Here is a 10,072-nt window from a genome sequence, read left to right as displayed (position 1 = left end):
ACATCATTACACCGCCAGAAGTCATACTTCTCCAGATACATAACCACACCATTCCTAAATTAAGTCTTAGTGAAGTATCCTAGCATTTTATGTCAGCATCAAAACTTAGAAACAACCAACATGCCTACTAGCAGTGAAACGTCAAATGACTGCAATATAACCCTATAACGGATGCTACACAACAATGAAAATGAACTAACCACAGCAACAGATAATAACCAAAGTCATGTGACAAACAATAATGATTCTGAAAGGGAAGACACCGCATACACTTAATTTGACTCTATTTTTATAATGCTCAAACACTTATAAATCCAAATTGAGAGTTTAAGGTGCAACAGAATTCCTTGACCCTGATGTTGTCAATGTAAATTTACTTTATTATCAGTTAAACACATACACACATATAAGAATTACACATTTTACTACTGTCTAAAAGACATAGGCCTGGCCATTGTGACACAGTACACAGACAGGACTTTCAACTACTTTAATAGGTAAACCAGTTTACTTGCTATTCAATACATATTTTTATGTCATCTTTTTGTTTCTGATCAAATGAAGGATATTACATATCCTCATTTATATATAACCACACTACATTAAAAAGAAAACAAATTTAAAACAGTGGTGATTTTTCCAAGCATGTAGCTATGAGAGCCATACAGATCTGGGCTAAGCAGAAGGAGTAAGACTGTATGATGGGAAGCCAATTTTAAAAACTAAGTATATAACATGACTGTCCAGTTATGATTTAACCTTTTAACAGTCACCAATTTCTATAAGCAAATGGTAGCTGGAATCAAGTTTTAAAATAGTTGTCTACTGTACACTACCAAAAATATTAAGGTCTGATAGCATCCACCCCACAAAAGGAAGTCTAGTTCCCCTCACATAAGCTCACAGCTTCCAGAGAATTCTGAAAAACAAACAATTTTTGGAAAAGGAAAAAGAAGGCCAAAGTCAGATAAGCTTAAATGTAAATTTTTGTTTAAAACAAAAAACAAAACAAAACAAAAATTCCTGCCTGACTCCTCAAAAACAGACACAAAGAATTTATGTTAATCAATATCATTGTAAAGCAATCTTTAAGCCCCTAGGAATTATGCTAGGCACTTGGTAATGTAGAGCTACACAATGTCTCAAATTTTTCAGGAAATTTGAACTAACACTGCAATGGGATTATACATCACCTTCTGCAGAGTAAAATTGCACACCTGCCCTAGAAGCCAAGTCAATAGCTACTGGGTCCCTTTCCTCTCTCACATCCCATATTTTGCTCTTACAACCATTTATTGAACTCCTTCTGGCTGCCGTATACTTCCTGTATATTTACACTACAGATACTGCGTAGACCTTCTAATGAGAGAAATCAGTCACTGAATAAATAAGTACCTTGCCCAAGGTCACAGACTACTGTTGGGGGAGCAAGAAATCCTCTGGTATAGGAGCCCATGCTCTTGATCCTATGCTGTTTCTATTTGATGAAATATCTTCACACCATAAAAAAACTGTTCATGATCACCAACCACCTTCTCACTCCGAGATTCCAGGTCCCTTGTGAGTTAATCACTGCCTTTCCTTAGGAACTGCACATTCAGAGGACATTAATACGTGGAAAGATCTGAAGAAATGTTTAAGGAAACCTGTGGTTTTACAACTAAGAAAAACGGAGTTGGAAGAGGAGGTTATTTTGGTCACGAGCGCCAAGCTGGCTCTGACGTCCAGTACTAAAGAAGTCTCCCTTAGAATGGTTCTCCTACCACACGTACATGCCCTTCCTACTGTGCATCTAATACATAAGCTCTTGCTGAAGCCATGCTATATGCCGACTTTCATACACTATTTCATTTCAACAAATAGCTGAGGAAATGCATGTGCTGAAGAACAGACTCAAATGTGAAACTTTGGGCCTTAATTGTATTACATAGACATGAAAATGTCAATTATAATATGTGACAAGCGCTACAGTAGCCATGTGAACAAGATGTTCTGAAAGTGTGTCCTTCAGACTGGATAAAAAAACGACTGGGATTTTGACAGACCGCAGTCAAGGCACGAATTACAAGACAAAGTGTACTGTGCTTAGAAAGTAGAGGGCATGCTTTCTACTGAATGGAGTTGAAGTAAAAACACACTACTACATACAGAAACAGAGGCCTGAGTTCAAGGCTAGACTGAATCAATGTGGCCATGAACTATTTGTGAGCTTCAGTGTCTCCCTCCATGGACAGGAGGACAATGCTACCTGCTCACCTCCCAGGACTTTTATAGGCTACAAATTATGTGAGAATGAAAAGTCTTGAGTCTATGTTTTCACTTCTAGGCAACCTGTAGGTCCTTCCCCTAAACTGTGGCTCATAAAAACCTCACCCTTCAGGAAGTAAATATTCCAATGACATCATTCATATACTTCCTAGGACAGAGTAAACAGTTAACATCCACGCTTTGGTGTTAAAACATCAAATCTCTGCTGAAATAAATAAATACTCTGTAGTCTTTTGATTCCTCAAGCACTAGTATTGCCTTCTAGCCAAATGCTTATAATATTTCAAAACTAGGATGAAATGCAGATCTTCTGCTGGAAATCTTGTCAGAGATTCCATCCCATGTGGCCAAGCAAGCAACTCCAGAACAGACTCCAACCTGGCCATGCACCTTTCGCTCCTTTTAGGTGAACTATAGATGCTGCCGGGTGGTTGTCCCCATCTCCAAAAAGTTACCTGTTCCATGCGCACGTGCAAACGCCATTATTAGTAAACAAACATTACCACAGTGAAAAAACCTAATGAGTTTCCGACTCTAAAATACTTGAGGGCCACAACCGCCCCGCTCCTCCCATTCAATTACTCTCCTTTCTTACGGAAGTTTGACAGGGTAAGGCTGCAGAGCCATCACTACCGAAACTGCATCCGACCGACCCCACGGTATTCCCTAAGCCCTACCGTCCGAGCCACGGCAAGCCCCGGAAAGGGCTGTGGAGGTGAAGTCCTCGTGCCACTGCGGACAGGCGGGCGTCTCATCTCCCAAGCCAACTTCCCGTTTTCTCCCTCTTACCTTATACACTTTCCCAAAGGCTCCGTCGCCCAGCTCTCCGATAATCTCCCAAAACTCTTCGGGGTTCAGGTCTCTCTTCACGTGCTCGTACTGCTTCTTCTTCTTCTCGCTCCCTAACTTGAAGATCTTACGGAAATTGAAGAAGGACATTTTTCCAGCCCGACAGAGCCCCTGCCACTTAAAGGGCTAGGAACAATAAAAGGCAAAGTTTGTGGCGCGTCGTCTCCCGCGCGAGCCCGGGGTCCGGGCCGCTCCCGCCGGGCGCTCCCCGGAGAAGGCGGGGCGCCGACCCGGCTCCGGCTCCCGCTCCTGCCCCGGAGGGGGGCGCGCGGCCGCCGCGAGCGAGCCGGGACGGGCCGAGCCGAGGGGCACGGCGGGCACCTCGCTCGCGGGCCCCGGGGGGCTGCACCTGCCCGGGCGCTCGTCCCCGGCCCGCAGCGGGCCGCACGGGTCGGAGCAGCGCGGACGCCCGCGGCCCGCGGCGCCTTAGGCCCGTGTCACCGCGCGTCTCCCGGGGCGGCGGCCCGCTCGGGACCCGGGAAGCGGCGGGCGCCCGCCAGGCGCGCAGCGGCGAAGCCGAAGCTCTCCCGCCGGGGCCCCGCGTCTGCTCCGAAGCGTCCGCTCCCGCTGCGCGACGCCCGCGCGTCCCCTCGGCTCCCGGGACGCCGCCGCCTCGCTCGCCGCCTCAGCCCACACAGCCTCGGCCCGCGGCGCGCACGGACGCCGACGCCGACGACTCGCGGCGCGCCCGAGCTCCTCGGCCACGCGCGCGCCCCCGCGCGCCCGCGCTCCGGGGGACGCGCCCCGCTCACGGCGCGCTCGCGAGGGCGTGCCCTCTGGCCCCGCGCACGCGCGTTGGCTCCGCCGGGCTGGCGGCGGGGCGGCTAGCTGGCGCCTGTGGCGGGAGGTGTGGTGGAGGTTTGAGCGCTTCCATCCGCCTCGAGTGTTTCGCGTTGACCTCTGCGAGCCCGAGCCGGGTGGCTCCGCGGCGTCGTTGGCGAGGTCTCCTTCGGCGCGACCCTGTTGATCGTGCTGGCGGATGTTGCCTCATTCTGCACTGGGGGGGACGCGGGGAAGCAGGCTGAAAGTGGACGGTTTCCGCTCCAGAGCCCATACTAGAGTCCAGTGAGAGGGAGAGCCTGGGCTTGGAGCCATACATAGTTCAGTGACTTTGACTACAGCATCCGATTCCCCATTCCGATGATCCCCCGTAGTCCTTACCGGAACGTTGCGGCATAGATCAAAGAGACAATAAATGGAAACCCTTTGCACAGGGCCTGCACCAGCAAGTGCTCAATCTTTACTCAATATGAAGGTAGTGCAAACATAGGTTGTGTTAAAAAAAAAATTTTTTTTTGTTTAAAAGGTAAGTGTGGTGGAGGAGTCCTGGGGAAGCTGCCAAAGGAAGATCACGAGTTCGAGACCAGCCTGAGCTACAGAAAGAAGCCCTGTCTCAAAAAAATAAATAAATAAACAAAAAATTAAAAAAGGAAATTGTTTAAGGTCGCTTCTGGAGTGGTGGCACTCCCTTAAGGATAACCCCTGGGTCACCTCCACAGCCAGAAAACTGGTGCCGCCCTTCCTGAGTCTCACCTGAGCTAATGCAGCCAGGGATTCCAGATTTGCTGGGGCTAAGTGGGTGTTGCCTGGAGTGCGTCAAAAGATTTACCTTCCCCTCCTCCACCTGACACCCTTTGGGGCGGGGGTGGGGTGGAGGTGGGGGGCAGAGGCAGGGTCATCCACCTAGGTGTCTAAGAGCAGAGCCACATTCCAGGGTAGGAGTAGAAGTCAGACCAGGAAATGAGTGAGAGGACCACAAGAAAACGTTTCAAAATTACAATAGTAGACTTGACAAAAGATGAGGCCTAGACAGTACAAAGGGGACAAGAGTAAGCGATTAGATTCGAGGCTAGAGACCTAGTGCGGCAGTTAAGTGCATTTGCTCTTAATCACGGTTTGTTTTGTTTTGTTTTGTTTTACTCCAACCCCAAAATGTTGCAATTTTCCAGTAAAAAAAAAAAAAAAAAAAAAAAGCTCAATTGTTTTTCAAGATCGTTCTGATTATTTCAAGATATTTTATGTATAATTGATATACATTGAACTGCATACATTAAAAATATATGCCTTCGTGTATTTAAAGTTACACACACCATGAAAATGACCTAGTCAGTTTTAATATTATTCATGGAGAAAATGAAGGAATGTGTAAAGAATAAAATTAAAAAGTACTATAATTCCACCAGCCAACATAACCACTGGTAGATTACACTCTGTATAAAGATGTTTGTCTAGCACTTGTAAGGTTCTAGTATAATCTGTATTGTTCTGTTCCATAATGACATATTTGGATTGTTTACAATATTTCTGCCACACTGACAGATACCCTCTGCATACGAACCCTTTCTCACAGTCCCCATATTTGATTATTTCCTCAATATAAAGCACCCGAAGTGGATTTGGGTGAAAGAATAGGGCTCTTTGTGGTGTTGCTCATGTCAGAGTAGCAGAGGCTTTCTCACCTTCCCAAAAGATTACATACATACATATTAAATCTTAAGAAATGAAAATTAGACTGGCAATTCATACCTGTAATCCCAGCATTCCTGAGGCTGAGGCAGGAGGCTTACAATGAATTCCAGACCATCTACAACATAAAGTAGGTTCTAGTTCCAGCCTAACCTACAGTATGAGATTCTGTCTCAAAAATAAAATACAGAAATTATAATCTAGGGGCTATCTATGCTTCTCGCCTTTTCATTTCTTCCTCACTCAGATTCATTCCTGTTAAACAGCTAAGGCTGGGCTAGGGAGCTCGCACAGTGGGGAGAGTACTGTTCTGCATGTTCGAGGGCCTGAGTTCAATCCCAAGGAGCCATGGAAAAACCAGGCAGAGCACATTTATAACCCCAGTGCTGGGGGGTGGGGGGAGGGAGGGGAGGAGAGACAGATTCCAGGGGCTCTCTGGGCAGCCTAGGCCAGCATAGCCTAGACCTCAAACTCCAGGCTCTGTGAGATAATCTATCTCAAAAAATTAAGGTAGGGAGTAAGAGAAGAAGGCATCTGACGTTGGCCCCTGGCCTCCACGTGCACACACGTGCACACGTGTACACATGTGTGCACACATGTGCACACGCATACAGCTAAGACTATAATGGTAGCTATATTCAATATATTCCTATAATGGTAGCTATATTCAATATATTCCTATAATGGTAGCTATATTCAAAATATTCCTGACATAGACTATGACTATGGCTTCATGAATATGTACCTATTTCCAAACTCTTCCTTAGCTACGAGCAGATTTATGTGTCAGTCATACTTCGATAAAGTGTTTTCTAAAAAAAATAAATATAAATAAACAAAAAACAGCCAGTGTAGTAAAGAAGACGGCACATATATGAACTCAGAGACTGAGGAAGCACGCACAGAGCTACCATGTCTCTGCACCAGTTGGAGTCCTACAGCAGAAAGGAGAAGTAGACACATGTCCCCATCCATACCTCAAAACCTATCTCCAACTGATCCACTAGCAAATGAAAATGGAGTTTCCTCCAAGGGAGTCTAAGAAGAGGAAAAAACTACTCTTAAGGGTAAGCTTCATGCCCAGTAATAGACGACCAACAGGAAATGAAGTCAACAGTATCTTTAGAGGTTCCCTGACTCAGAATGTCTGTCACCTTGGAGTTCTTTTTGTTTTTTTGTTTTTTTTTTAGTTCGGGGGTAGTGTTTTCTTATTATTTTTATTCTGTTTTATTTATATTTTTCTTCTCTCTTTTTACCCTACAGGTCCTCTGTGAATATATTATGGCTTCAAGTTTAGTGTTATTTTTATGGGACTACTAAGTGTACAAATGAGTGGTTCTCTGTTTCTTCTGTCTTCTCCTGGGCCCTTTCCTTCTGTCTGTCTGTTTGTTTGTTTGTTTTGTCTAATTCCCATGTGTTAATTTTGGTTTATCATATTATATTTTATTTTCTCTTATTGTTATCCCATAGAAGCCTCACTGTTTTCTGACAGACAGAAAGGAGTGGATCCAGATGGGAGAGGGGGACAGCTGGGAGCAGTAGAGGGCGGGAAACTGTAATGGGGATCTATTATGTAAGAAAAAAATCAATTTCCAATAAAAGGAAAAATAAAAGAAGTTTAAATAGACACTTAGCATATAGTAAGTGCTCACTAGATTGCAGGCCCTAAGTAGTTTGTAGACATCATCTTTCAATGCTGTCATTAATCAGTCTCTCTGTTTTCAGTGGCTGGCTAGAGCCCCGTGTCTACTTAGGTCATAAATTATTGAACACCTCCCTCTTGGTGGCATTCAGGTGGCTTCCAGTGGTTGTCATCATAAACACTCGTACAGTGACAGGAAGATACAAGCGTCTCTGTGCGCTCTTCTGACAGGAAGATACGAGCATCTCTGTGCACTCTTCTGATTGTTTTTCCTTAAGATACAATCCAAGAAGTAGAATTGGTAAGACAAAAACTGAACTGAAATGACTTGCCTGTACTGCCAAGCTAGCTTTGGAAGTATGGCTTACTCCTTTATATTTCCACCAACAACGTACGAGTGTGCCAATGACACTACACTCTCGATGGAACACTTCGGTCCCATGCACACATGCTTTAATCTTTGCCAGGCTCACAGCCCCAAAATCCCCTCTCATTAATTTATAACCCTTGTATCCTTGGTGAGATTCTGCCTTTTCAGATGGGTGCCAGCCACTTTTATTTCCTATTTTATAAGTTATCTCAGACCCATGACAGCTACCAGATGACTTGTCAGTGTCCTATTGACGAGATGATCAAGTCTGGCCTACTTTGGAGACGTGTCCACAGAGCTAAATAACACTTCGGACATTCCCACCTTGATGTTACAAGCCACAGAAATCATTTGATGATGCTGGGTAAGATGCCATTCAGGCTGATTCAGATTTTCTGTTAACAAACCGTTCTACCTACATGTTTGTGTTGTTTATAATCAAAGTTTGACTTTCCTAAATTTTTGGAACGTAAGTAAATTTTAGCTAGCCATCCTGTGTTCAAATTTTGGCTCCATTTTAACCTACTGGGAAGACTAGTAATTTACCTGGTAACTCTGATAATAAGGATGCCATTAAAAATAATCGCTTAGCATACCCGAGTGCTTCCTACACAGCTGGCCCTTGCTAAGTGGTTTGCGTACATCACCTCATTTTAAACCCATACCAAAGCTGATAGACAGATTTTAATAATCTCTGTGTTAAAGGCAGGGAAACTGAAACAGGGGTGCTCATTTCTCCTGGATAATAATGGCAACTGTGTTTGAATACAGACCTCGATAAACCTAACTATCTAATATTTAGCGACTCCGCAAAGCTCCGCGCCCTGGCCTCACTACACTTCGTAATAACCTTCTCTGACTGTTGTCACAGCTTGTTTTCTCCTCCTTTTCTCAACTTACATAGACATGCGCTGCTCGCGACCTCAGCCTTGTCAGCTCCCAAGCATGTAAACTTGTGAGTGTGCACACATGATCACTTATGTGTTTATGTGCTTCTGTGCACAGTATGGGTATGTAAACGTATGTACGTGTAGCAATGTGTGCATATGTGTATTGTATAAGCATGTGCAGCTGTGCGATTAGTTGTGTGTGGGTGTTTGCACGGGAACATTGTACGTCAGTGCACATGTGTGAGGGTGCATATATACGTTTCTGTGTTCAGAGTGGAAGCTCTTTGAGAGGAGGGACTGGGCCAACACTCATCCTTGAACTCCTAAGTCTAGCTCAGTGTCTTTTTATTGCATAAGCTTTTCTTGAATGAATATGTTAAAGTGAATATATATAATATATATTACACACATATATTTTATTCATATAATATATATATTAAATATATAATATATTTATTAAAAGAAAGTACACACTCATTCCTTTCCACTTCCACAATTCTAATTTAGACAGTGAGCTTACCAGTCAGGTCTTTAAATGCTACTGTGGATATTACAGGGGTAGCAAAGTCCTCTGATACACTCAGTGGTATAAGCACATTTTTCTATCTTCAGGTATTGTATTTCTGGAAAGGAATTTTACAAGTATTTTTTTAAAAGATACCTGCAGTTATGGCAATTAATCTCCTGAAATAGATGTGTGTGTAGTTCAGAGTATTCCAATGGGAAACTTGGTCATTTTCTCTGTTTTAAATGTGAAAGAGAATGAAGCAATCACCTGCTTTAAGCTTTCTTCTGTTTAAATTTAAAAAAAAAAAAAGATTCTAAAAATATCCTCAGTCCCAATTCATCTCTCTGCGTCACAGGGAATTGTTACACACCCACCCACTTCTCATTCCTAGTCACTTCTGCTAAAATGAACCATGAACATGTGGCAGTGTAATGAGAAAGAGTAACACATTAAAGCCTTGGGAAAATAGAAAATGAAAGAAATACGGACACAATTGGTTTATAAGCAACATTCAAATTCTGCTTAAAAACCTAGACCCACCCCATCCAGAACACCTCTGAATGCTGAGTACCTGTAGGCTTGTGATAATTTGTATTTGCTTGGCCCAGGGAATGACACTATTTGGAGGTGTGGCCTTGATGGAGTGGGTGTGTCACTGTGGGTGTGGCCTTAAGGCCCTACTCCTAGCTGCCTAGCAGCCTTAGGATGAAGATGTAGAACTCTCAGCTCCTCCTGTTCTATGCCTGCCTGGATGTTGCCATGCTCCTGCCTCGAAGATAATGGACTGAATCTCTGAACCTGTAAGCCAGCCCCAATTAAATGTTGTCCTTTATAAGACGTGCCTTGGTCATGGTGTCCCTTCCCAGCAGTAAAACCCTCACTAAGACAATGCTCAATATTGAATTTTCTTTATTCTGACATTGGCCAAGTGAGAGTAACCCAGGAGTAGAAGCCACTAGCAACCAGCCCTCCAGGGCCGCTAAAAGTCTCTCTGAAGCTGGGTGTGTAGCTCGGCGGAAAAGCATTCGCCTAGCAAGGTAAGGCTCAGGATCAAAGCAATCAACATCAACAAAAGGAGG

At 44.3% G+C, this 10,072-nt stretch overlaps 1 protein-coding gene across 2 annotated transcripts in view; it reads right to left on the bottom strand.

Annotated features, from left to right (window-relative positions):
- The window catches only part of Slk (STE20 like kinase), a 58,472-nt gene extending 54,692 nt beyond the window's left edge, over positions 1-3,780 (bottom strand). Inside the window, exon 1 of one of the 2 annotated variants that reach the window (XM_031390617.1) lies at positions 3,058-3,780. In XM_031390617.1, coding sequence (XP_031246477.1) covers positions 3,058-3,207 — 150 coding nt within the window. In that variant the 5' untranslated portion in view covers positions 3,208-3,780. The remainder of the gene's footprint in view (positions 1-3,057) is intronic. The other variant, XM_031390618.1, reaches the window with a different exon arrangement.
- Positions 3,781-10,072: the final 6,292 nt, after the last annotated feature.

This window comes from Mastomys coucha, unplaced genomic scaffold, assembly GCF_008632895.1.
Source record: "Mastomys coucha isolate ucsf_1 unplaced genomic scaffold, UCSF_Mcou_1 pScaffold21, whole genome shotgun sequence".
Taxonomy (NCBI): Eukaryota; Metazoa; Chordata; class Mammalia; order Rodentia; family Muridae; genus Mastomys; species Mastomys coucha.
The sequence above is the reverse complement of the archived record's forward strand: the minus strand, read 5'-3'. Positions and strand labels throughout refer to the sequence as shown.